This window comes from Streptopelia decaocto (assembly GCF_964273445.1).
Source record: "Streptopelia decaocto genome assembly, chromosome: 9".
NCBI classification, from domain to species: domain Eukaryota; kingdom Metazoa; phylum Chordata; class Aves; order Columbiformes; family Columbidae; genus Streptopelia; species Streptopelia decaocto.
Window position 1 is genome coordinate 9379536 of NC_138664.1, and position 27855 is coordinate 9407390.

Sequence of the window (27855 nt, forward strand, 5' to 3'; positions counted from 1 at the left end):
GGAAGAAATTAGTTTCTGTATCTGCTTGCCAAGCAGGTAGCAGTCAGGCTTTACCATAAAACCTGGCTTAAACCACCTCTGCTGTGCCCAAGGACCCCTGCAGCACCTTCACACGTGTGTCTCTACAGCGTCTGCAGGGCAGCGCAGTGTATTACATCAGGAAACTTGATCCAGGTTAAAAATACAGTTTATTTTTGGGGACCAAGTTATTTTTAACGCCAATGGAGTCCTCTGCTCCCAGACACTGCTTGAGCCCATAAACAATTGCACCAGCACAGAGGTTGGTATAGGGCAAGGATGTATTTAAGCCAGCCATGCTACTGAGAGAGAGGGAATAAAAAAATGAAAATAAAAAAAACAACACAGCTGTTTCTGTATAGCTGTGCTTGGGATTGCTGATTGGCATCTTCAAGGTATCTTCCTTTAACACCTGTGAAATATTGATTTCATTGCCACTGCAATAACACTCATACAATTCTTCTATTCCCAGGCCCTACCAAGAGTCATCAGATGTTTTACCAGCCCCACACCCCTCTGAATGTTCACTCTTCTTCCATGATCATTAACAACTGCGGCTCCATTTAAGACAAGATCCAGAGAATTCAAATTGGGACCCAAGCAGAGAAAAAAAAAAAAAGCCCCAACAAAAAGACCCACCCAACACATCAAAACTTACTTCCAGCTCAGTAGGTTTTAGTTTCCCCGCTGCGTCTTTTCCATTTGAAGGTTTTCTGCACAGTGGTCACAGCCAGAGGATTTTCCGTGGCTTTTTTCTGACTGTGCACCATGGCTGAGAAACCCACCCCGGCCCCGCACCGGGAACCCTCAGCTCCCGTCCTCCCACCCAGCTGTGGAGGAACAGCAGCTTCAATGAAGAGGTGATGATGCAAGTATGGTCTTCAATTTGATACCTAATTTTAGTAGTCACAGGTCTCAAATATTTTCATTATTGTTTCCAACTTACACCAGCAGAGATATATGTCAATAAGACCCTAAATCAGCACTGAGTGCCACCCAGCAGCCTTTCTGGTAGAGACCGATTTGGCTTAAAGAAGTGTCATCCTTTTGCAGGTACTGATGTGGTACACATAAGGAAAGCATATTTATTTTGTACTTACAAATAAGATTAGGTCACGATTCTTCAAATACAGATGTAATACTACATGTCTTTACTTTTATGAACTCAATGCACTTTGCCTTTTTTAATACTTCTGATCTTGTATGTCACTGCACAGGTGCTTATAAGGTAGATTTGCATGTAGCAAGAGAGGTCTGCATCTTACACTATTTCAGCATTTATTATAAATAAAGATAATGCCCAGATAAAGTTTTGTTACTTCCAACATGATCCCAAAAATTCCCGTTCAACACTGCCTGAGGGGACGCGGTCACAAACAGCAGCGGAACGCACGTGGCCCTGCGACTGCGCTGCAGCCCAGCACAGAACGCAGGAATTTACCCTGTGGTGGGTGAAAAAACAATGTCTTAAAACAAAAAAAAACACTGCTTCCAACTACAAGGATGAAACTTATTTGTGCACGTCAAAGTTCAAGAAATTTTAAAGGCAGCTATGGGTAGATGAATCAGAAATACTAATGCGGATTGGACTGGAAGCAACAAAAGACTCTTTTAGTTCAGTAAGTGCTTTTATGGTTACTTCAAAAAATTACCAGGTTAAGTACAACTAATTTGTAAAATATTTAATTGTTTGAAAGAATGTATTGTTTTTGTGCAAACCCAAAATCCAATTACTTCACTCATCATCTACTTAAATGCATATAAGCATGGCTTTTTTTTCTTTTTACTTGCTTGATTTGCAGTGACTTTTTAAAAAACAAAACAAAAACTTCAGAGATACAATTTCAAGCGTTTCAGATTAGTCAATATGCAAAGATAATCCCTGGCAGAACTTTAACATGATCCCCACATAAAAGCACTCTCCAACATTAAATTGTCAGGTTTTATGTGATGTGGATAGGATTTTTTCCTGCAAAACTATCATTCTAATCCTAAATTCTTGTCTCAGAACATCACTCTGTAGTGCAGGGTTCAAATATTTAATAAAAAGATTGTCTGATCTAAATAATGTTTATTAAGTGCTTTTCTTTTCAAAACACCCCAACATGCTTCGCAAACAGCATCGCTGTTTTCATGCACTTTTTGGGAGCAGCACAGCAGCTGCTCTGAAAGTGATTAATAGCCCATCATGGTTAAGTCTACAAAGCCACGACAACAGTATTGAATTGAAAAATAAAACATTAAATCGTTGCATACTCTGAATTACTTATAATTAAGCTTCTGTAATTCTAGAGAAAATGTACCTTTGGTAAGTGCCAATTCAAGCAGGGAATATCTCCACTGAACACTGTATCAAAAAGATACCGTTTGGAATACGACAACTCCTCCAGTACTGAGCTGTGGCATCGGTAATTCAAAATAGAATACCAATTTCTATCAGTCGAGTTCTTCCAAAATTTAAGCTTTCTTTGAAGTTCTCTCCCAGCACTTATGGGCCTGACCCTCCTTTGCTTACAAGCTCTGACAAGGCGGCAGCCCAAGGCAGCGAGAACAGGAACACCAACGTGCCCACGGTGCTGTCGGATGCAAAACCGACACTCTCGGAATGCAAAAACGCTCAGCACACTGCGACTCACAAGCTTTGGAAACACTTCGCATATTTTTAAAGGTTTACTATTTTTGGCAGGAAGATGAGGGGAATTTGGTAGTCTTGCATACAGTGCTGCAAGTGTTGCCTAAATAATTCTGCAACCTTCCCGTCGCTGGTGCGTGGAAATGGTAACATGACTCCACACAATTTAGAGGGAGGAGGAGCAACTAAAATAGTAAAATAGTTTCTTCCTCACTATCCAGAGTTTTCCTTTCATCTAAGTCTCATCCAAAAAGCAAAACGAGCCAAATGAAATGAATAATTCACAGAACTGTGCCAGTAAGCCTCAAGTTGGCCCAGTTTTACTAAATCTTAACTGCTTTCAACAACCAGTCACCTCCAACCCCTCTTTTTTTCCCTTAGGCATTTCCAGAAGAGCCTTCCATGTAAATAGGGACAAGTAGGACTGCTAAACAAACTTTTGCAGGTCACAGGTCAATACTGCCCAACCCTTGACTTCGGCAGAGCAGCCACGCCAACCAAAGGGTTTAGTCCACGTGTGCCAGACAAGAAGACCAAGCTACAAGCAATCCTGATGCCTCATTTGCAAGCCACAGCAGAACAGTGAACTGCTGGCCACCTCTGAGCTGGGGAAAAACAAAAAAAGCCCATTGTTTTCTTCGCTGGTTTGGATTCACTTCCATCGCATTGATAAAAATTGTGCCGGCTGGACTGACGTGCTGCACGGCTAACGCAGGGTTTCTTTGTGAGGAAACTAAAGGATGATGCTCAGACAGAGGATTATGAGGCACACAAAAGTGATATGCTCCCCAGCCGTACAAACCCAGCTACCGGGAATCCGGACAGACCAAAGAGACCTCTGAGAGCGCTCCAGCCAACTTGCAGGGAAAAGAGCCTTTATAAACCAGTCTTGGAAAACACATTTGTTTCTGCAAACGTAACCTGACCATGTTTATCTTTCTCAGCCAACGCAATACAGAGATAACTCCCCAGAGGACTGATCTGAAAGACTTGAGCTTCTTCAGGATTAAAGTTCACTGCATCTTCCTTCTGGTTTCAAGAAATGAAATGCTCACTATCCACCCTTTTATTCAGTAAAACCCCAAACGCAGCAGGTGACCAAAGGAGCAAGGAAAACCAACTCATGCCACCTTCTCATGTTAGTCCGCAGACTATAGTTACACCTAAAACTGATGCCCAAAGTTGTTTTAGTTTAAAAAGCCACAGGTATAGCCAATTCACGCAGGGAACGCACAGAAGGCCATGTCCTTGTTATTGCTGCTAAGCTGGCAAGGCACAACCGTCGAGCTGGATTACCCAACAAGCATCATGTGATTCTCCTTCCGCGATTACTGTCTTAGGCATGTGAATCTGATCAAGTCACTTAAGTATTCTGTATCTCATTTTCCCCATACATGAGCACAAATTTCCTCCTGTCCCTCCAACGGCATTATCCCACAGCCAAATCACCAGGTTTTCCCTGATGCGTAGATCTAAGCCTCACTCATTCCAGTTGACTTTACCTTTTCAAGCCATACCATGTTTTCTGAGAAAGGACCCTACAGAAAGAACTCTGGTCACGTTCACTCTCAGAACTGTCCATATTCCTCTGTCTTTCCAACATTCTCCCACCACAACACTCAAATTTCTGTATTTGCTATCCACAAACCAGCTACTCCCAAGGGAAGCTGTTCCATTTAAAACACACAAAATCCCCTCTCGATAAAATTTTTGCTAGCTAAAGGCTTATTTTATTACAGGAAAAACTTTCCCAATTCTTCCACACTCCAAAAAATAGTCATGCTCCTAGAAGACTACAAAAGGATGCCAGGTGACAGAAGCTGACTATAAAAATAATATCAGCATTATTTTCCTTCTTGGAAATAAAAATCAATATGCACCAAAACCTTATTCATAATACATTCCTGAGTGATACCTGGACCAAATGAATCTGCCCAAATATGTCACTTCATGTCAAATGGTGCTTTTTCTGCAGTGTCAACTGATGGCAGGTCAGACAGCAAGTCAGACACTGCAGGACTCTGGCACAGTTGTCATTTTTGTGACACAACGAAAGTCACTTGCTCTTCCCCTCTGCAGGCTGCTCACTAACTACCACTTAAATAAACACTTCAGCTGCAGAATTGACCTATTTTTCTAGAGGATATATACATTATTCCTTAAAAACAGGACTTGGTTGGATAAAGGTACTGAAAGGACACACAGCTTTTACACCACTGTTAATCAAACTCAAAAGCCTTAGACATTTCAACTACAAATTCAAGAAACAAAGAGGGTTCATTGCAGGGGGTGTTTGTCCCTTTTTGGCACTCATGGTGGGTGGCATTTTTTTAAACATTGACTCCCCCTCAAAATGAGGGAAAAAAGCAGTGTCAGGATATATACACATTGCAGGCTTCTTAGCAAATATCAGAGCAGCAGTTCATGTTCCCAAAGATATACCTGCACCAGCACTTTAGCAGATAATTGATCTCACCTTCGCATTCACCTTGACCATTCAATTCTAGCGTCATAGCGCTCACACACTTTTTATGTCCAACTGGATTGGGCCTGGAGATGAGAAAAGCGTCTGAAATTCGTCTCACTTTTAATGCGGATAGCATTAAGTAAAACAGATCATTTCCTAATAGAGAGGGATCACGAATGAATTATAAAAGTAAGATGCGTCACTTATTTCCAGCCTTTTAGAAGAGCTAAGAGTTTGATTCATACCCTCTCCATTCAGGCCGGTAACATTGGCCTCTCTTGCTGAGGTTCATTTAAGAAAAAAAAATTTAAAACTTTAAAATTATCAGGCTTTCCAGAGCAAATATAGTTAGTTCACACAAGCCACTTCCCCACCAGTAGTGACAGAGCAATACGAATTAATATGATAAGAAATTATGGTAATCAGAATATTATCTAAAAAGACTACTTTTGTTCCCTTACTTCAAAAAACTTAATGTATTCTGTTCTTGCCTTGGGTAGATGAGTAGATACATGAAAGAAAAGAAGGAGGTAAAAAAAATAACAGAGAAGCAGATATTCCTTCGTGTGGCTGTTTCCTTCCTCCACAATACCTCAACTCTTTAAAAAGTACACTGGAAAAAACATCTGTAAACTGTCCTGTTGGATCTTTATATTCAAGTGATGAATCTAAGTCTCTTTTGCTTAATGTGCTTTACATGTGCTTCCAAAAAAAACTCCAGCACACCCAAACACATTTATCTTCCAGAAACAGCAAGCTGCATGGCAGTAATATAGTCCTGCATGTCACTGCTCCCGTGCAATGTAAGAAAACAGGGTTCAATAGTAACAAAAATTCATTTCTCAACAAGATTTCCAAGCAAGATGCTCATCAATTCTTGATGTTGTATTCAAAAGGCACCTACAACCACTCACAAACATTAACTGGTGCACCACAACTCTCACATTAAATAAGATTATCCTCCTTGTTGGACAGATGGGACACTACAACTTAAGTGACTTTCCCATAAAGCAAGCATAGGACAGCGATATAAACTGAGCTCAATCTACCATCTTAAACTGCAAGGCCATTTGAAATAACTACCCATACACAGAAAGACACAGAGCAGACTCAAATATATCATCCAGCATATAGGTAAAGACCTTCACAATTCAGACACACGAGAACAAGTTCAGATTAATCTGAATACTGTGATATAATTAAACCTTTTTAGTGAGTGAAAACGGGAACCAAAAAAATCAGTTTGTGGAGTATTCAAAGTGTTTTATGTCGAGAACAACAGTAAGAAATTACCTGGCTTCTCTTACTGGGGTAGTCACAACAATTTTCAACACTTAACCATGTAAATTTCTGTACACAGAAAACATAAAATATCAAACAAGCTGACACGTTTCGAAGCATTATCAACAGTGTTTAGCATATAAATTAACACAGGCACAAAGTGCCTACAAACATTTATTTTTAAACTGTTAGGAACACAGTAAATTATCAGATATTAGGAAAAAATTGTTCCCGGCAAGGGCTGTCGGACATTGGAACAGGCTGCCCAGGGCAGTGCTGGAGTCACCGTCCCCAGAGGGGTTTAAAAGGCGTTTAGACGAGGTTCTTAGGGACATATTCTATGAAATATTTTTCCCCTTTACCCACAGGAAAAATGCAAGAATATAGAGCATAAGGAGCATTGCTCAGCATCTTCCTAAAACTAATACATTTAATACACACCAAACGTGCTGGGACAAAGTGCCTCGATTTGCAGAAAGGTGTCTTTAAAAAAAAAATAGAAGATGGCAAGGCAAGACTAGAAATTCATCATTTATGTCTATTGATGTTTTAATACCAATGAGCTTTTGAAAGACGTAACAAGATAAAACTAAGTTATCCTTTGAAGAAAAATAAATACGTCTTTTTTTCACAAGGTTCAAAGTTGGCCACTCCAACCCTCCGTGCCTTTGTTTTGGATGCTTAAAAGCAGGGAGCATTATTTTCCCCCTTCCCAAAACAAAGCATGACCAAACAAGCTAGAGTCCCGAGTTCACTTGCACGGCACCCACAGGCGCACAGGGGAATCTGCTGTGCCAGTGCAGTTCTCAACAACATCGTTATCAGAGAAAGCGCTGACATCCAACAATTAATAATCTACAGCAAAACTGAAGGCTATGTTCTCTCTCACCAGCACCTCCAAAACTCATTTGCAGCACGGACTGATCCATGCTTTAACGAGACATATTAGAAAGTAATTAAATTTATTTTCTGGTTGATTTTTGGACTCAAAACATGTCCCTAGGCTATAACCAGCAAGAGATTCTTCACTTAGAATTAAATTACTGGTTACTTTTCTGCACTCCTTGTTGGGGTTAAAGAAAAAGAAGTGCCTGGGGTTCCACAAGGCCTTTCTCCTGCCATAAAACAATCAGAGCTCCGTGGCCATTTTCCCACCCAAACAATAAAAGCAATAAACACTATTCAAACATTCCCAAACCTCATGGATTAACAAAAGAGGATGAAGGGTGTTGGGGGGAAAAATGAGGTCTGACAACAACAAACCCTGGGGAATGCAAAGAGCTGGGGAGATTCCATCAACCCAATTACAGCCACGGGACCCCGTGCACGGGGTGAAACTGCTCCCAGGGCCACAAAATTAGACGGGAGTTTACACAGAGGAAGAGCCTGCAACAATCCTCTGGTTTCACTCGTGATGGGATCACTCCGCACCGCTTCCAGGGCAGACCATCGACATCCAGACACTGGTTTTGGAGGTTTCACCATGAACCGCTGTGAAATCACAGCATATATCCACCGGTCGGCTGCAGCGGGAGTTGAATGGGACCCAATTCCATAGTTCAGTTGGTTTTTAACCCCTAGCCATCTGCAGAAATAGCTACAGTAACAGAAGGCTCTATGCCTTCCAGACTTACAAAAAGGAAAAACAGCAATGGAAAGGACCAGTGAAACTCCTGCTGAAGTCAACTGGAAGATTAGTTTTAAAGGTGCCTGTTTAAATAAATAAATCCAATGTAACCAGACCATCTAGAAATTACTACTATAGATGAAGTAAGACACTTTTTGTTGGCCTGCTCTAAACCAACCCATTTAAAAATCAATCAGATAAACAAATTGTATAAAAGCCTGGGTGTAAACAGCCATGTCAAGTACATTGTCTGTCTTCAAGTAAATTATATTAATGAACTAAAATTGTATGGTTGTTTTTCACACCATGAGACTGTTTACACTTGGGAGATTCCTCTGGCCTAGATTTTCCAATCAGACTACAGGTTTCAGGCACCTTACATCTGAGCTGTCATACCACTTATCTGTGGACCAGAACACTTCTGAAGATTAATAAAGTCCATCACTATGTCTCACTGAAAAACCCAAACTTCATCACTTTTTTTTTTTTTTTTTTTTCAAATTTCCATATCCGGAAAGAGCTGAGAAACTCTCCCACGAAATGTTCCTAACACACAAGAGATAGGTAAAATGGGAATCCAAAACTATGTTACTGTATGGCCCCAATGCTTCAGAGAAAGAAAGAAAAAAAATAGAATCACACCGATGACACAAGGAATAGGAAACAACAAATCAGTGGTAAGGCCGCAGCACGGTTCTGTCAATAACAAAGTTGATACATACAAAAATCTTTCCCATAGACTGGAGAATGCCTTTAATTTTATCAATATTGTCCTAGGATGGAGCAAGATGCAACACGATTCACACGGAAAAACTCAGCATTAATGGTTTGCAAACTGGTTTTGGCAGAACACCCAGAGAGTAAGAACATGATGGGAGCAAGAGCTGCTTCTGAAATGGAAGTTCACTTGATGAAGGACAGATCTCTGCAAACCACTGGAACATGCACCACAGTGACACAAGGCACCAATTCATTTGTCCACCAAAGGCACAGCCCAAACCAGCGGGCAAACAGAGGCAACCTTCCCCAAGATCGCTTGCACTCTTTGTGTTCTATCAATATCTGCAAAGGCCTTTCACATCAGCTAACCAGAGATCAAAATTTCCTTTGTTTTGACAGAAAGCAGTACGTTTGCCAGAGTGATATATAATTTTAAAGTTACCGGACACTATAAAACAGAAAGGCTTGGAACCATTACTCTACTGGAGACTTTCTACAGCTTCAATTCACAAACACCGTGCTGAAGACAAATCAAACAGCCTCCTATTGCGCATGCTACAAAGACCCCTGGCCCAGAACATTCTTCTCTCTAATTACTATTTTCTTGCCTAGTCCAATACAATAGTTAGTGAGAAAACAGACTAGAACATGTCAATAGAGGTCTTTCAAAGGAAACACACAGAGAATAAACCCTCAGGAATATCCTCCTCACCTGGAGACAGGACTGCTACAGATGTAAGAGTCACTCAAGTACAGATAATGATTTATCTGGAAGTCATTTTGAGAAGCAATTCCCTCATATAATTAAGGCAGCTTGGCTCAGGAAGCACTGAGGCAAAAATCAAACAAACAAGTTTGCAACCACTGTCTAACTTCTGTCCATCGCTAGTGTTCAAAATAGAATGGCTTGCTAAACCAGAGTGCCTGGTCCCTGTTTAACTGGTTCATCATTTGCCTCTGGGTGTCCCATTAGCTCTCACATCTGCAGCAGCACAAACACTGTGTTTTTGTTATTTCTGCTAATCTTAATTTCCACATATAACACACAGTCTAAGTGTTCATTACTGCACCATACAGGTAGGTTAAACCACATCTGCTTCACAAGAATGGAAAAAATTACTAGCACAACAAAACACTTAACAACAAAACAAAGAAAGAGCTCAATACCTGCTTCACCTAATTTTAATCAAGAACATGTTACTATAATTTTGTCTGTAGATTACTCTATTGGTTACTGTAATCACTACACTTCTTCACTTATCGTATCATAAAAGCCATTGTTTGCACACTGTCTTTCCAGCAGCCTGATGATGAGATCTACCCTCTGTAGGTGCTCCTGAGGTAATACAGTTGAAGGTCTCCCTCCAGATACTCTGAATGCTTCATGGCAGTGGCCCAAGCTACCGGAGAGACACCTCTGCTGTGCCTGCGACCTCCCACAGCAGCTGCATTTCACTAGACACTCACTGGGAACCAAGGAAAAAATAAACGTATCTTAAAAGCACAGAAAGCAGAACCTTCATGTAAACTGACTCCCGAAAGGAAAGTGACCAAAGACTTCACAGCTTCCAAACTAATGTAGAAACATATTCCTTTCACTCTAGCTCTCCTGCAATTACTTTTTCATCCCCACGACACACCTGCTCACCCACACAAACCAAAACAAGCCCAACACAAACTCTATAAATTTAATCAAGGAAGGAAGAGCAAGCATGAGATGTTTATTTCTATTTTTAAATACTTGGGAGGTGCTAGAATGCTCCCTGCCTAGATAGGTAACTATGTAGGTGCTCCAGAACAGTGAGATCCAGTGCACGATCTGGCACCAGCAGGCACATCCAAACAGCAAAACATCAGAGCAGCTCAAAAGACTATTAAGAAAGCTATTAAGAAAGGCTTTTGAAATAATTGTTTCCTTTAAGCCACGACAGACAGTAACTTGGGGTGTTGTTGCAGAAAAGAAAAAGTACATATATATGCATGTACTCAAGCACACCAAAATAATGCTCTAAGCAGCACCATGGTTTATAGAGAACAAGACAGTCTCCTTCTTGTTCCCACAGTTCATTTCTGCCTCCAGCAAAGTTGGTTGCCACTCCGGTTGCTCTCTCCCTCACCCAAATGGTTTGCATAGCAGATTTGCTGAAACGTCAAGTTCTAACCAGGCCCTAATCCTGCTGACTTTCCTCGCAAAACTGCTGGAAAGGAATTCCTCCTGGCAGCTGCAGTGCCTCTGCTCATCAGCTTTCCAAGCAGCGGCACAACGAAATGGACGGGCACATCTCTCCGTGCTGCTGGAGAGAACAGCGATAAGGACCAAGCAGGCAGAGGGAAGGCTCCCAGCTTCTCAAGTGTGTTTTGGAAGGGGAGGACAGAAAAAGCAAAGTCTTACAAGGAAGACAGGAGCATGGCCTGCGAGAACTCAGGCAAGTTACTGCCACACTTGCTGTTGTTGCTGGAACACAGGCGGGGAGGAAACCCTCCCTTTCCTTCAGCCTTTACTAGTAAGATTTGGGGTTTGGATGTCATCATTTTAGGGTTTTGGGGTTTTTTTTTTAACTCCTTCTTTAAGACACTTTGTTTAACCAGGCATGGCATGGAGTTATTTGCACCAATTGCAGTGTCTCCTGGATACTAGAAGAATGAGTAGGATAACATTGCAAAATAGCTGTCCTCTTGCTCATGACATTCTTTGTCCAGACAGCACCCTCACATACAGGTCAGATCATGCAGCCCACTCAGCACATGCAGAAAAGCAAACGTTTTTACTTCTAGCTAAGCAATTTCCTTGAAGTAACGCTATTACAGATATTGTTTATTAATGATGCCTAATGTAAACAAAGTACATCTCTTGGAGGATCTGCACAGAGCTTTGCACCGTTTATGATGACTGGTAAGCCCTGTGTTGTTCAACAGTTATTTCCTCCTCCTCCCTCGTCCCAGGCCAGATACCATTTTAATAAATATTTAGTAAGCAGACAAGAAAAGCAAGAAAGCTTCACAGCTTGAAGTGTTTTCAGGTAGTACATGCATGCTGTTGAATCTGTCTAACCGGGAAGCACATGGACACCGTATCCAGAGCCCTGAGAGCGCAGCGCAGGTACAGCCCACAGATCTGAGTGTGACAAAAACAGTGCCACGCTACAGCAATGCCAGTTCAGAGCAAAATGTCTCTTTTAGACCAGCCAGCCCTGTTCTCAAGTCACAAGTAGACAGAGAGGCTGGGACCTGCAACCACCACAGATTCCAGAGACCTCCCACTTCCACCAGGCGCTGCCGTACCAGAAGATTTGCACTGCATTCCCCACCCCAAAAATGCCCTCTCTCTTACCTCCATTTCACCTAAATTTCACCTCCATTTCTCCTAAAAAGATCATCTGCCACGTGAAAACAATTCTAACCATACCAAGACACTTCCCAAGTGTAGAAAAGAATAAAGCCTTTGCCTAGGAAGAATATTATTTTTTCCATCTGTAAGATATAATCCAATTACTTATATTCTCCTTTAAAAAACTTGACCCTAAACCAGCCCTTGAATTTAACAAGCTCTCTACAGCTGTTTTGCTGGAAAGGTTATTTGTTTTCCCTGCCATCACCCTCTTCATTTTCTGGAGCAAGGTATTACTGATTATTTGAATTCCTCTTCTACAGAAGAGAAATGGATGCACACAGACAAACAACCGCAGCGAGTGCAAGAGGAAGAACGCTTCATCTCTGAATTAAGGATTTGCATACTGGATTTTACCTGTAACACCCACTGCAGTATTTTATCCCAGACTTTCAGATCACAAAAGACAGAGCAGACAGTGACTCACGGCAATTTCGGCTCTGCATGCCGTGTTTCACATGGACCAGTCAATTCTGATTCTGCCAAACAGCCTTCATCAGGCACTTAAAAAGTGAAGCATCTTCTCTAAGAGAGCTCCTATTCATGTGCTGCCTTCATGAGGAAAGCTCCAGAGATGGAACTGAACTTAGTCAATGTTTCCCCTTTGTGTTACAATGATTTAAGATTCAATTAAAACTACACAGGGAGGCACTAATTCTGAAACACCCGCCTTAGCGATAACCAGATTAAGACCTCCAAACTTGCTCCGCTCTCAAACAGCAACAGCCTGCCAAATGATAGCAGATGTCAATATCGACCAACTGGAGGTTGGGTTTTCCATTAAATCCTAGACCACTCCTGAACGAGGATTCCCTACGAAACAGCAAGAAAAAAAAAAATTTAAAAATAGCACTTGACAGCTCTGAATTTGTTTAGCCAGAAGTCACATCTCCTCCTCTGCATGCTTTGAAGGCTGGAGACTGGCAACACTCCTATCAGATCCTTTCAAATCCCTCAAAGGGAAGACATGAAGCCAAATAAAGAGTAATGCCACCCACAGAGACAGAGCTACGATTCTCACTGATCAATATACTGTGCCCACCGGAGAGAATGAATGCAAGAGAGGTTTTGGGGTGAAAGTCTGGGCAGGGTCACGGAAATAGAGCTGAGCAGCTGGTTTCATTGTGAGAAGAGCCAACAGTTTTGGGGTTTGGTTTGGTGTTTTTCATGTCTTCTTCCCCCCCAACAGTGCTTGCTTTGAATTTGTTTGGACAAACACAAAGTACCTCGGAATTAAGGCCACGCTTGTTCAAAATGCAGAGAGAAATCTTTAGACCGGTGCACCAGACCAGTAATTAACAAAGCAAAAGACTTTCCTGCCTTTTTAATGCCACAAAAACTATTGCAACCGCAGAACAAGGACCTGTTTTTGTTGGGTTTGTTTAGAATTTTTTTTATTGTTTTGGGTGGTTGTTTTTTGTTTTGGTTTGTTGGTTTGTTTTTTTTTTTTTACCTTTACACCCCTTCATCACACCCGCCTATCGTGACCTATTCGAACAACACTTAAAAGCTCGATTGGAGCGTTCAGTGATACATAACTTCCATTTTAGTGAAACAATCCATCTGCTCCATGTGACTCAGAGCCTGCTTTAAGAATGCAATACTGTTTAGGCCAACGGTTGCGCTGCACAAAGTGTTTTGTTCACATGCATTCCTTTGGGATGACAGAGCCTATCCACGGCCTGTAACGGTTGGGGCCTGTGGTTTTTTTTCCCTCATCCACTGAATGCTGCAGTGACTAAGCTGACAAAAATTCCTAGCCAATTATAAACCCACTTAAAGAGACAGGCAACCCCCTGCAACCTTCTTTTGCCATCCTATACGGAAGTTTCTATACATAGAAAAACATCTTCTCCTCCCAAGGCCTGCACTGATATAAAAGACTTGCTCTGCGCGCTCAACACTTCAAACATGCTTCTTAAATGGCATCATTTCCCAAAACTATAACCTTTAATCATCCATATATATCCCTCGCACATCAACCAGGGTGCGGGAGAGAAACAGACCCCTCAAGTGAGTTAGGCCAGTAAAAAGTTAGAGAAGCCATTACGGAAGGACGATGAGTATGCTGGGAACAGATGAGTCTCAACAGCTATACAGCACTATTTATTAAGAAGGGAACAGTTAAGCGCCTATAAACCCAATATGATGTTGCAACAAGGAAAAAACACATCAGGAAGGTCACACTGGTGTACAAACTAGAAGTCTGATCCACCTAAGAGCATAAGCTGAACAGTAACTAGCAACAAGGAGAACTTTGAGTTGCCTCTCGAATCCCTCTAGACATGCAAATCAACAACCAAACTCCAAAAAACAACAGCCTTTCCAAGAGGGACCTTCAAGTCATGTGTTGAGTTCATTCTCGCCTACAATGTCAAGGGCTATACAAATGCATTTAATAATTAGCCAGGGCATCCAGTACTATGCTTTGGGCAGGTAACTACAAGTTCACTTTGCCCAGCAAGAAACAGTAAACAAAACAAACAAACAAAAATTGAGAGAATGGCATACAGTTTCTAGCTTCAAAAATCCAGGTTATGGGCACCTCAGCCCCTCACCATTTTATGGTGGGCAAACTACTTGCTAAATCATTTTTAGCACTCGGCTGACAGCACATGCACATTCCATTCCAAATGCTGAAAACTTTGCTGGGGAGGGGGAGGAAGAGACAGTCAACAACTGAATCAGGCTGAGTCGAGCTCAGAAGAAAAAGGCAATTCAACCATCAGTATTAAAACACTATTATCTGAGCATCTTTCTATTACAACTTAAATCTCAGAGCAATAAACAGATTTGAGAAGGAAATCACACTATTAGTGGGAAGGAAGGCTAAACAAAGGTTGTTTCATCAGTGTTTAACACTAAAAAACTTGTTTGCCATATGAAAACAGTTTATGCAAATGCTTAAGAACAATTCATTCCTACATCCATGTGTGTTTGGGGAAGGAAAAAAGGAAAATTCAGTGCTCGCCTCCAAACCTCCTCCAGCCAATTTCAGCCAAATTCAACTGCAGATCAGCTATCACAAAAATATTTATTTCTATACATTCCATGAAAATGGACAGCTGGGTGGAGGACAGATCTTTTTGGAGCCCCCACCAAGATAAAAGGACTGTGGCTCAAGTTCCCCCCTCATTAGACATCCACAAACAAGCATTAACAGGCAAAGCAGAAACCCCCAGGAAAATGAGTAACACACTGCACGCCAGACTCGGATAAGAGAGACCAAGAGAGAACTGTGAAAAATGCTAAGCCAGGCTGTTTGCCTTGTCGCTGCAACGTTTGCAAGAACACAGCAAAAACAGCTTTCTTACGGTTTTGCACTTGACATCTCCCTGCCATTTTCCCCTGTACCACTGCTAGCTATTCCCCGCTTCCAGCTGCTCTGCAAATTCATCAGAAAATTGAAGTCATACATTACATGCAATTAACTATGCAATACAACTGTCTGTTTTATAAACAAACATTTGCCTGATATTTATCAATGGAGCCTGGAAGTCCACGTTAAGTAGGTTAACCGAAGATCTGGTTCAAGTTCAGATGCATCTTTAGTTTCATAGATTTAACATGGTACTGCTGCACAAGAAGGTCACGCAAAAGGTAATTCTCTAAAGAGCTGGCAATACCCACTGTATCATTTCACAACACATGGATTTCCCCTCCTCATTATCCAAGGCACCAGCAAAAGAAATACATTTCTCCAACAGCGTGGATGGTCACTAGAACATGGCTACACGTCACCTGGTGAACACAAACACAGCTCTGGACTGACCAAGAGAAAACACGACCAAGCAAATGCAAAATACAATGATTTGTAAGGAGAAAAGTGTGTGTGTACGTGCAAGTAGAAAAGACAAAAGCCTTTTTAAAAACCATTGGAACACTTCTAACTTTTTTATTCTTTATTCCAAAAAGTGGGGAAGAGGTCTGAATTTTTAAAAGGATTTTTAAAGGTTTCGTTTTGTTTTTTTTTAATCTGTGGCAAAGTGTCATTGATGGACCCAGTTAATTGCTTCAAGTCTTTTAATACTGGAAAATGAAACTCCAGATTTCAAGTCCTCTCATAAACACTACACATCTTCGTGCCAAAAGAAACTAGGAAGCCAAGATGAGTATTTAACATTAGCACTTAGTTTTTGGTGGCTAGTGCAGGCTGCAGGATTCTTCCCAGGTTATGGCATTTTGCAACAGAACAAAGAAAAATGGCAAGCATACATTTGTTTAATTTTAGCCCTTTTCTTAGAATATAAACACTGGTACAGTAATTAACTGCAGATTGGCCTAAACTGCTCTGTGGCCATTCCAGCTTACTAATTAAATATGCTCTCACAGCCATAATAAAAATTCTGGGAAACCTTTGGCTGAAGAACAGGCTTCTCAGGAGGAGAGCGCAAGTCAGGAAAAAACTTCATTCAGAATGAAAACATTAACAACATTTCTTTCACGTGCTCCAGATTTTTTTAACTCAGTGACACCAACTGTGCCTTTATTTTTTTTTTTTTTGTCTACCCTTCTGTTTATTCCTTTCAGGTGATATTTATTTGCTGGGGAGTCTGTATACCAACCAAATGCACAAACAACCTGTCCATTGCAAAATATCTTCAAGTTTATATGACTTTTTTCTTTTTAAATCCAAAGGCAGGATTGACATTACATGGACTGGCTCACCTACCGTTATATTACAACAAATTTGCCTGCTAGAAGAATAAAAATTTTAAAACGTGTTGTCCTCTGCTGATATACACAATTTCTACTATATTTCAGGTTTAAGAAAAACACACACACACACAATTAAAAGTATGCAGATGTAATTTAAAGCAAAATAAGCACAATCTGTTTTGGCATCTCTGGCTCCCAACTTCTTCCTGTCTCTCTTCATGTCTACACAGTTCACATATGTTCAATATTTCAAAAGGACAGGGGAATATAATGAATAGTTCTCAGAAAGGGGGAAAAAAAGGAGAGAAGGGAAATAGAAAATAAAACCTCCCAGCACACGGTTTCCAGCACTACTGTGCTGAATCACCAGGGAGCAGATTCCCAGATGGCACCCACTGTAAGCACCGCACAAGTCAATGAAGTTATGTCACACGATACCACTCAACTGCATTATCTTATGAGCTCCGTGTAAACAAACAGGAGCAGACTCCGAATATTTGTGAGAATACATCATGTTACTGTCTCCATATGTTTAAACATTTTAGTAGAAGGTACATATGGACCACTCTTCCCACCCACTGTCATTCTCTCCCTCCTGTTCCCCATTCCCATACGCCGCATCTTTTCAGGCCACTGTCAAACCAATTCAGAAAGGAATAAGGATACATTTTCATTAAAAACATTTTGTGCTTAGCTGCCATCTGCTTCCTAATCAGCCTCCAAATCCTCACATGCCTTTTCTGTGCTCTTCAGTTTCACACATTTGGAAGCTGAAAGGTCTCTTCTGTTGTATTGTGAAGCACAGTCTATGTGAGCTATTGTTTTCCATGTCAAATTCACCTCTTTTGAAGCACCTGTACACCACACATCTCATAGATGGATCACTGCTAGTTTTGCTATTACTTTCCGACATAAACAGTTTGCCTAGTTCACTTCTTATGGCCCCAGCAAACACAAAATTGTCTTAGGAAGCTGTGGGTGGACTTTAAAAAAAAAAAAATTAAAATTAAAAATATCACAGAGGTTATGGCAGATGAGGGATCCTGAACTTCCAAGCAGGCTTTCAAGACTGTAATTTAAATTGGGTTTCTGCAGGCTCACAGCGGCCTAGTGACTAAGGCAGCAGACCTCAGAACTTAGTCACCAGCACAAAGAATATAAAAATCAAAACGTTTTCTCTACACCAACAGGCAAAGCAAGTGTGTCTTTTTCAAGGTGTACAACAGGAACAGCTTTTCTGGTTCTCACACCAGCCACTGAGTAAGACGCAGACAGCTTCCATAAACATTTCTAGCAGTCAAAACCGCCAGGAAAAAAAAAAGCCATAATCTTACTTTTATGTCTGGACGCTCAGTTTTTATCTTTTCCATCTCTACCTGCACCCCAAAGCACAACCACCGATGCAAACAACTTCACTACTCTCCTTTTATCTCAAGGGACCTGCAAGCCAAGTGAAGTACAGCTGGCATGTGATGTGCCAGAAGAAAAGTAGGTGCAAGTCAGATGCTGGGGTGCCAGACCCAACACCGCCACAGCTCCAAAGGGAGCGGACTAGGGAGGCTGCTGCCTTGGGGCATTCCAAGGTAAAGGAATGTGCACTACACAGAAACCAGGGCAGCAAAACTGGCAGAGAAGCCACTGAAGCTTCACCCTGAATCTTGAAAAAAAAAAAAAATTAAAGTTACAGGTTCTTTGTGGTTTGTTCTGTTACAGAAATGTCACTGGATTATTCTAAGTCAAACACAGCATATCCTTCCCTCTCTCCTCTCTATGCTGTTCCTGTACAAGTTATATCGAAGGAAGCAGGGGGTTCTTCCTTTGTTTGTGAGCAAAAAGAAAGAAAACAACTTCCACTCAACGGCAAAACTAAACAGAAGCCAGGCTACTTGAAGTACTGACTGTTCCCACACAACATTTACCCACCAACTTGGTATCTTTCAGCGCAAAACCTAAACAAGGACAAAAGAGATTTAATGCACACTCTTTCACAGAAGCAGACCAAAGAAAATAAAAGGCATAAAGAAACCCTGAGTGATAAGATGTTTTCAGTTTAACATTACTGTGACGCAAAAGGAGAATGTCAGGGTTAAATCAGATACTACACTAGAAAAATATTCCCTGGAAAATAACACAGGTCTCCTATCTCTACTGGTAGGAAAATGCAGATTTAAACACTCAGAAGTCCTTGCTTCTATTCTTTTTCACGTCCTGTGTAATTTTGTATTGCAAGAGTCCTCTCTAGATCAGGAGTTCATTGCCCAAGTGTCCAAGCAATCTCGCAGAATACGCAGAAAGCTTTTGAACAACTGCACTTGTTTTCCCTCAGAACAGGAGTGCTTTTGAGGGGTTTATTGTTGTTGTGGGGCTTGTTTGTTTGTTCTTATGAATGGCTGGCAAATTTAAAGTCTTATTCCTTGAAGTCAGTGGCTTATCACAACAGATTAAATAGGTCCAACTTTCTCGCTTTATATTGCTTAGAACTTGATTATTTCTTTATACTCTCTGCATCCTAAGATACTCTAAACATACATTCTTCTTCCACAGTGTAATGCTCTTAACAAGTCTTTCAAGGTTCATTTCCAATACTTGCTTTCTTCTTCACAGCCTCCCATGAAAGAAAGATGAAAGCACATAGGAAAATAAAAACATTACCTACACCCTTGCCTTAAAAGCATTGCCACCACAGCATAACTATGACCTCATCTTATTTAAAGAGATCTCATCTCATGTGCATTTGGGATCCAAATTATTTTAACATTCCCCTAGAAGTCAACAAGCTTGCTATTTTTGCCTAGTCCAAATAGAGCACAAAACGGAAAGCACGTAAGTTGTTATATCTCATTAAGTAACACTCTAGTTACATCCATTCAAAGCACTGAAGGCAACAAGTTTGCAGAGGAATCACCTGGGCAAAAGGTGTTTTGTAACTCTGTTTTGTAACTCTGTGGAAAACAGAGTTACAGAAACCTAACGACTCACAGCAACACATGGTAAAAGAGCAGCACAGCCAACCCCTTCACCTTGGACAAAAATCACAATGCCCCCTGGTAACAGGCTGAGGGATTTTGGAGTAGCTGACCTTCAGAGGTCCCTTCAAACCCAAACTATTCTATTATTTTCTTCTCTAGGAACAAACTTTATTTCCTGTAAGAATTATTGATAAAAGCATAGCCCTACAAATGCCTTTTTTCAGAGATATTTTGGCACGTGTTGACTGAAATTGCCCTACAAGGTACTTTAATTTCAGCTCTAATTGAACATGCAGGCTTCACAAGCAACTGATGAGCCACGTTATAAAAAAAACCAGCATCCCGAAAAAAAACCACAGCCCTGTTCCCATGTTCTCTCACACTCTGGTGTTTCCTATAGTTAGAGCAGCTCTGGACAAGACTGCAAGTGGAATTTAGGAACTGTTCCTCCCAGTGACGACTGCTTGTAATTAAGCTCTGCTGATACCACAGGGTTCAGCTTTCGTAAAGTTACAGGATGAACTCAAAAAGCCTGCCATGTAATCATGTTATTTGAGTAAACTATGTATTTGTTTACTCTATTTTTAAAAAGTGAGAAGAGATCAGGTTTTGTTTTTGCAAATACTTGCTATCAGAAAGACATAAACCCCGTCATACCAGAGAAGAACAAAACCAGCAAGGATAATTTCACCGAGAGTCAAGATACCCATTGACTCTTTGACACCATAAACTGTTCTGGAGAAAAAAAAAATTATTTCAGGAAAAAAGTTCTTAGGTACAGAATTTACCATTACAGGAATTTCTGAAGGTGCACACCAAGGGAAGCAAAGAACAAAGTCAAAGCAAGTCCAGTTCACAGTTCTGGCTCGGCAATGACTCCGGCACATGTAACATCACTCCAGCAAGGAGAAGGAGATGGCATCTGACAGCCACCTCCTGCCAAACTCCTCCAGGGAGGTAAAACTGCTTCCAGCTTTGCTATAATGGCTTTAATTCAACACTTACTTTTCATCTTTTCCATGGGGAAGTAACCCAGAAAGTTTGTGGGGTTTGTTGTGAGGTTTTTGTTTTGTTGGTCACGGTTTTGTTTTGGGGTTTGTTTAGTTGTTTGGTTTGTATTTTGTTTCTTGGTTTTTTAATACTTTTTTTTTAAAATCAAGTGAGATGATCCTTTACTGGTTAGAGAGGAATCTGTTTGTGTGGTATCTGGATAACTCGTTACGTGGACTACGCACGACTAAAATAAAAGTTTAAGTCGCTAAAAACAGCTTAAAATAAACTCACAGAATTAAACCTTGACTTTAGAAAGAGGTAACAAAACCACACGACTACTCAAATCTTACTTTTCTGGCAGTGGTTGGTGGTCCAGCAGCGGTAGTTGTACTCATTGTTAATAGAAGTCTTCTCGCACAATGGCTTCTCTTCCATTGTTCCTGGACACAAGTCTCCACATTCCTTTGGAGGTTTATTCCCAACGATGTAGTTATTGGACACGGCATCTAGGATGAGAGACCAGTCCACTGTGGAGAGGTAACACAGGTCAGAGTTCTTCTCAATCCGTATGGCCCCGCGGGTTATGTTCCTCAGGTTGTGAAGCCCAATCTCTTTAAGATTTGTCATTTCAAAGATAACCAAGGCATAGTTGTAGAAGAGGTTCCTCCCACGAATGACTGTGAGGTTGGGGAAGAGATCGCTGAGGCTTTCCAAGCCGGCCACACGGAACAGCAGCAAATAGTCAGTGATGACAGTCAGCTTTGGGAAGCGAAAATTGCGGTAATCCTCTGCTTTAGAGATGAGCAGAATTTGAAGGAAACCCTCGATTACCGTACAGTTCTCCAGACGTTTCAGCTCATGGATATCATTGCGAATGTCAACATTTGGCCCGCAAACTGAAAATGTAAAAGGAGAAAAGGAAGTTAGTAAATATGGCATTTTTAAGCCTTTCGAAATCAGAATGCAAGTAAGAGATTCTGCTGGCCATAACATTTTTAACTTCTTAATTAGGTCACAATTTCAAAATAGGAAATGAGTACTTGACTTACACTTACATTGGATATTCATCTCATTTAACCTATCACTATAAACACTACCACGAGCAGCACAGAGATGTAAGCTATCTGTATTGTGCAGCAGACAGATAAATATGGTTTTATTATTGCTACCTAAAAAAGCTACATTAGACTGAGGAACATAAAGATAAACCAAATGTATTTGCACACTCCAAATTACACCATGGCATGTGTGACCAGACCAGCGTTTCAGCCACATGAACTTCAAACAAGTCAGGTAATATAGAGAGTGACCCACTGGTCCTTACATCACTGATTTAACCCCCAAGCTCCCTAAGATACATGCACATAAAGAGGAACACTTTCCAGAAAATTGCAATTTATTTCTCAAATCTCTTTCTTCCCAGGGTCACAAGCCAAACTAGCCCCAGCTCTTAAATGCTCATCTTGCAATAGATCAGCAACAGAACCAAATCCTCGGAAAACTGCTCAGCTCTGCCCCAGCTGTGAATGGGACGAAAAGAAAGTGCTTGGACTTGCAGCTAATGCACTGAATTCCTGTTTGTATGCGCCAGTGAAACAAAGTTTCGCTGATTTTTGGCACCAAGATACAAAAGTTTCTTGAGTTCTAAGAAACACGGAATAAACTTATTTACAAGAACACAAGCATCACAGTGAGGAATTTCCCTTGAAAACAGTGGACTGAACTCAGTGTGCTCTCAAGAAAACAATGACCAAAAGGATTATTCCTTAATAAAACTATATATTAGCTCTTTCCATATTAGACACATACCACAATAAAAATTGTAAAGGGGCTGCAAGAAAAGTCTACTAATAATGTAATAACTAGACACATAAAATGCACTTTGATGTAAAACAAAGAACTACGAGTGCTGAGAGTCATTCTTGGAAACCCTCAGAGCTGGTCTTCTGTGGAAAACATGGAAAAAGATTCCCTGGGATAGCAAGTTACTTGTAAGCAACCAAAGTAAAATGTCAATTTATTTAAGCAACCCAAAACTTAAATAAACCCCGAGCAATTCAATTTTGTGGAAAGGTTCTCTTTTTATGCATGCAAGGCTTAATTATTTTAACAACATCTTTTCCTCAGACAATATAAAGGTCTAAACAAACACTGGAGCCAAAAAACTTGAATTCTAACCCAGACAAATTGTCCAGAGATTCAGAAATTGTGCTGACAATAGAAAGCAGTCCTTCCATCCCACAACACTTATCTACGGCTAATAACTTAAGCTAACAAAGGATCCAGAACATGAGCATGCTAAAACCACAGAAACTCTAATACCCAACAAGGACTTAGAGATTTTTAAGTCTTTAAAAGATTAAAGGACTTTCTTGTTAGAGAGACAATATAAAAAAAAACCCAAAAAACACCACCACCAGAACAGGGTGAGATCTTTGTAAAAAAAACAGATGTTTTCTACAAAAATTATTATCTAATCTTCCTTCTGTAAAGATCCAAGCTGAAAACAGAGGCTCTTAAAATGTGACTTGCTGCACTAGAAGCAGTTATGGACAAGAAAGTTAATTCCCTATACCCTTAAAAACAAACCAAAAGAAAACCAACAGCAAAACTAGCGGGCCAACTGCAACATTTGGCCATCATGGTCAGTGAAGACACAAAATGCCAGTTTGTGTATATACTGACTACAGAACAAGGGCATCTGACTGCCTGGAACACATGGCAAGGCTTTAACTTCAGGAAAACACTGGAACAGGTGAACGGGTTCATACAGGCCCAGCTTCAGGAGTGAGATGGGACAGAGGGGATGTTAAAGAACACCAAGATAGTAGATTCTGATAAGAGATGTACTGGTCACATGCACAGAAGCGTGGCCTTCCCTCCTGAATCTGTAGGAAAGACAACTTCACCCCAGACTAAGTTCTTTTAACAAGCTGGTACCCAAGTCTTGCTCTCAGCTTCCAAAGGTTTCTTCTGACAGGCCCATCCCTCCACCCACCCTCAGGGACAGTGCCCCCTGCCCAAAGCACAGCTCCACAGGAACATATTTACACATCAACTTCGGGCTTTTTTTTAGAAAAAGGCAAGTTAGAACATACAATGTTTTTCCAATTAAACTATTTTGGTTTCTGCCTCTACCTGCCGGCAGGACAAGGTGAACAGCATGGTTCCTGTTATGGCAAAGCAAAACCAGCAAAATTTATTTTACTGCCATAAAATTTTAGAAAGCCTAACTGCTCCAAGCCCTTTATTTTGTTAAAGAAATAAAACTTGCACTTGCACTGACATTTTGTAGGCACGGTTCCAGAGTGATGGGTTTAAAAACAGCTGAGTTACAATACCCTAAAGAACAATTTGTAAGAAAAATGGCAGCAACTGTTAACTAAAGCATTATATATCTGTTCGTGTGTCTACTCTGGCGCTGGGCTTTAAAAAGTCATATGGCTTTTAGCTTTATGTTTGTTTCAGCTTGAAAGTTACTTAATTTTAGATACTTAATGCTTTTATAAATCAATGATGTTTCTAGAACTATATGGCGAAAGTATGCACTCACTTGCCGCAGTTATGAAACATCACGCCCTTCATACAGAAAAGGAGAAACTCCAGTGGGCTCTAATGTTAGAAATGGATTACAGATGAGCGTGCCGTTGACATGTTTAGGGACTTATTAGTTCATGAAGTGAGTTATTTTTTTGCAGAACGTCATGCGTATAATGAGAACTGCAGAGACCCAAACATGAAACAGGACAAGCATCTTGGTTCACACTGACATTTGGAAAAAACTGTTCCAAATAAAGGAGATGGATTTTTTTTTTTAAGAGATTTCTGTTTCAGTTCACATTGTTCACAAAAATTAATTATACCACAATGCATAATCTTTTTCTCACGTTTTTCTCACTGCCCTGAAAAGGATTACATGAAAAAACAAATTAATCAGAGCTCAAAGGCAACTACAATTTCCATTTGGCTGTGCTGTGTTTTCTTGGGACCCCATTTTAGAGAAAGCTTATATGGACTTGCAGTATAAACTGGTCTGTCAGACAGAATGAAGTGCACACAAAATGCTCTTTAGACCATTTAACAGTTTTTGATATTCCAGCTTATAAAGCTTATTTAATATGACTAGTATAACTTACCTTTTTTTCATGTTCACTGAAACTGGAAATTAACTATCATGCATTTATTTTACTAAGAGAAAAAAAATGCAACATTTGTTTATTACGCTGCCCCAATAGTTCTGGGTCCTGGGTAGATTATGAACACCCAGGATAATTACCAGCCAAATTCATGCTGCTTTCCTTCAGTTGCTTACAAATTTCCAAGCATTTTCCTAAACTGCCTATCATTTCTCAGGCTTATTCTAAACTAAGCCCCTTATTCTAAGCAAGAAACTGAGTTCTTTAAAGAACCACTGGGCACACACAGATCAGGCAGGATAAAGCAAGGCTGTGTGTGACACAGAGTACAGTGATCCAGTAGCTGCTTCTTGACCTTAACTGTGATTTGCTAATGCTCATTTTGATCATAAAAAGCATTTTGATATGGAGAAGAGCCTTGACACCTCGAGAAACACCTGCTACTTAATCATCATCTATCATCAAATAATCATTTACTGCATGCAGCAGGTCTTTATTCTTTTTATATATCAACTAGTTATTTCAGGTCACTAGCTGCTCCTAAAAGGACTTGGCTGCTGCCCTTCAGTGTTTTGAAGGAACTGTTCTCTTTGAAAAATGGCATGCTGCAAACACAAATCAGCAGAAAGCCGGCTGTTCAACATTCAGGCTATAATACAACTCCTGCTTGCTACAGCATGTCCTAGCTGTACATATATTCATAGCAGTTAATTCGTTATCAATACTATAGCGTTAGAGGGCAGGATTGACAGTTCACACAGTCACTGTTTTTAATAAGAATTCATTTCCTACAAGGAACCATTTCATTGTGGTGTAGCTCTTGCTTCCAAATTTCATATTCCTCCCAGTTACTCCATTTAGAAGTTCTAAAGAAAAACAACTGGTTTGGCTCTTCTTGAAGAATCCCACACATTTTAAGCCTTGCCTTTGGCCCTTGACATTTTTGGGTAACATTAAAAGGTCATGCTACACTGAACGGTCTCAGTACCCTCTCAACAAGCCAGAAGTTAAAGATGGAGAAACCATCGCTATCTGGCTTGCCATTAATGTCTAACCAGCAATCCCGCTCACCGTTCTCCTGGTTTGGACACTCCTGGCGCCTTCCCAAAACCAGTTATGATTTCTCTTTGTTTCCCCTCTCCCGACTTCAGTGAAAATTATTTCCTTTACTTCAGAGTGGAGATGCAAAGCTTTATCTTAGATGAAGATTCTGGATAGCTTTAGCTTCTCCATTTAAAATAAAAAGTATCCCCTTACACTGGTTGCTGAAAGTAAACACTTGAAGGTGCAGAAATTGTTGTAATTCTTTATTGTCTTCCTGCCCAGGGGTTAAAACAGCCATTCTGAGGACAAAGCCTGTGATCCATGAGGTTCAAAAGGGTTCTATTAACAAAGAGCATGAGGTTACTCAACTTCCCATCTACCCTGAAATTCTGTACAGTAGTAACAAGTACAGTATGTTACCATCAGCGCTGCACGATTTCATAACACAAAGAAGGAACTACGAGGCTTAATACAAAAAACAATTGTGGCTAGTTCTACTTTTAGAGAGTAGCTCGCTCACATCACCACAAGAAAACTCTCTCACTTTGCCAATAATGGCTTTTTCTGAGCACACCCCACCCCGATGAGAGGTCTGCTTTCCAGACAGGTCCTGCTGCTCTCCGGGCAGCTCAGAGCCGATGTCACGGAACACGGTGATGCTGCTCCCTCCCAAACTCCTCTAATGAAACAGCCTGGACCACATCACCCCCAGTAACATCAGCCCAGAGCCCCAGGTCTTCCAGAAGATCAGCACATCTTCCGCACAGTGTTGTTATTTATTCCCAACAGAGCCACTTCCCTGTCATCATGTGTCTTTTCATTTTATTCTGTGTCAGGTCCTTATTAAAAAAAGTCCAAAGCAGCTACTGAATGTGGCTGCAGTCCAGCAGCGCTCATCCAGATCCATCACGTGTGCCGTGCTTTTTAAGGCATCTCCAGAGTCACCATCTCTCTCATAACAACAAAGAACATGTTTATTGCACTGGGTGGATTTAGATCTGCATAATGTATAATGATCTGTATATTGACATGTTTGCTATATGTTGGATCCACTCAGAGCAGTTGTCTGGCACACTGGAAGAAAAAAATGCCTTGCAGACACCTCAAGGTTAAAGAACTTTGGCTTATGACAGCAACCTAATTTCCATGTTATCTGAAAAATGTGTTTGAATCAGGTTAAGAAAAAGGAACTGAATATATGACAAAGCCCATCAGCAGAATTCAAAGGACCCTCTTTTCTACATGAATACAATTGCTCAGAAGAGAAGCAGAACGATGTGTGGAAACAGACAGGTAATAGTCTGAAAGTGTTACGCCCATACAGATTATAAACAGGGAAAAGTAAAACTTGACCTTAACCTCATTCTTACTGCTAAGTATTATGTTTGTTTTAAGAAAACCATCAGGACTGTCACACAGCCCTGAAGAAGAAAAATCTTTAAGTGTTCTCATTCCATCATCATTGAACAGAGAGGTACTGCAGCCCATGGTCTGGTCACAAGCCGAGTTTGTTCCTGTAGTTTCACTCCAAGTCTTGGAAAGCAAAGGTAAAAAGACTGAGAAGGAACAGATTAGCAACCACAATTTCCCTTTGAGCTCATGAAAAGTTTCAGCATAGTTGCAGCATCACTAGATGCAGAGAAAAAAAAAAATTACTACAGAAGTCTAAGGATTCTTTAATTGCATACTATGCAAAGGAGAAATTAAATGTGGAGTTCACAGAAATCAGTTGTTGGAGAGATTGCTTATGACACTTTACATTAACACAGGATTCCACCACCCACTGAGCTCTTGGTTTTGCCTTAGTAGTGACACTATGAATGGAATATATATTTTAGTGTCTTTAATGTACTTACACAACCTCCCACAAAATTTCTGTAGTCTCTAAGCTCACCTATCCTGCATGTGTCACATCAATCAC

At 40.7% G+C, this 27855-nt stretch overlaps 1 protein-coding gene across 3 annotated transcripts in view; it reads right to left on the reverse strand.

Moving 5' to 3' along the window:
* Positions 1–27855, reverse strand: part of IGF1R (insulin like growth factor 1 receptor) — a 167783-nt gene that overhangs the window by 118043 nt on the left and 21885 nt on the right. For all 3 annotated transcript variants that reach the window (XM_082060537.1, XM_082060536.1, XM_082060535.1), the window contains exon 2: positions 21105–21650. In XM_082060537.1, the coding sequence (XP_081916663.1) occupies positions 21105–21650 (546 nt within the window). The remainder of the gene's footprint in view (positions 1–21104; positions 21651–27855) is intronic.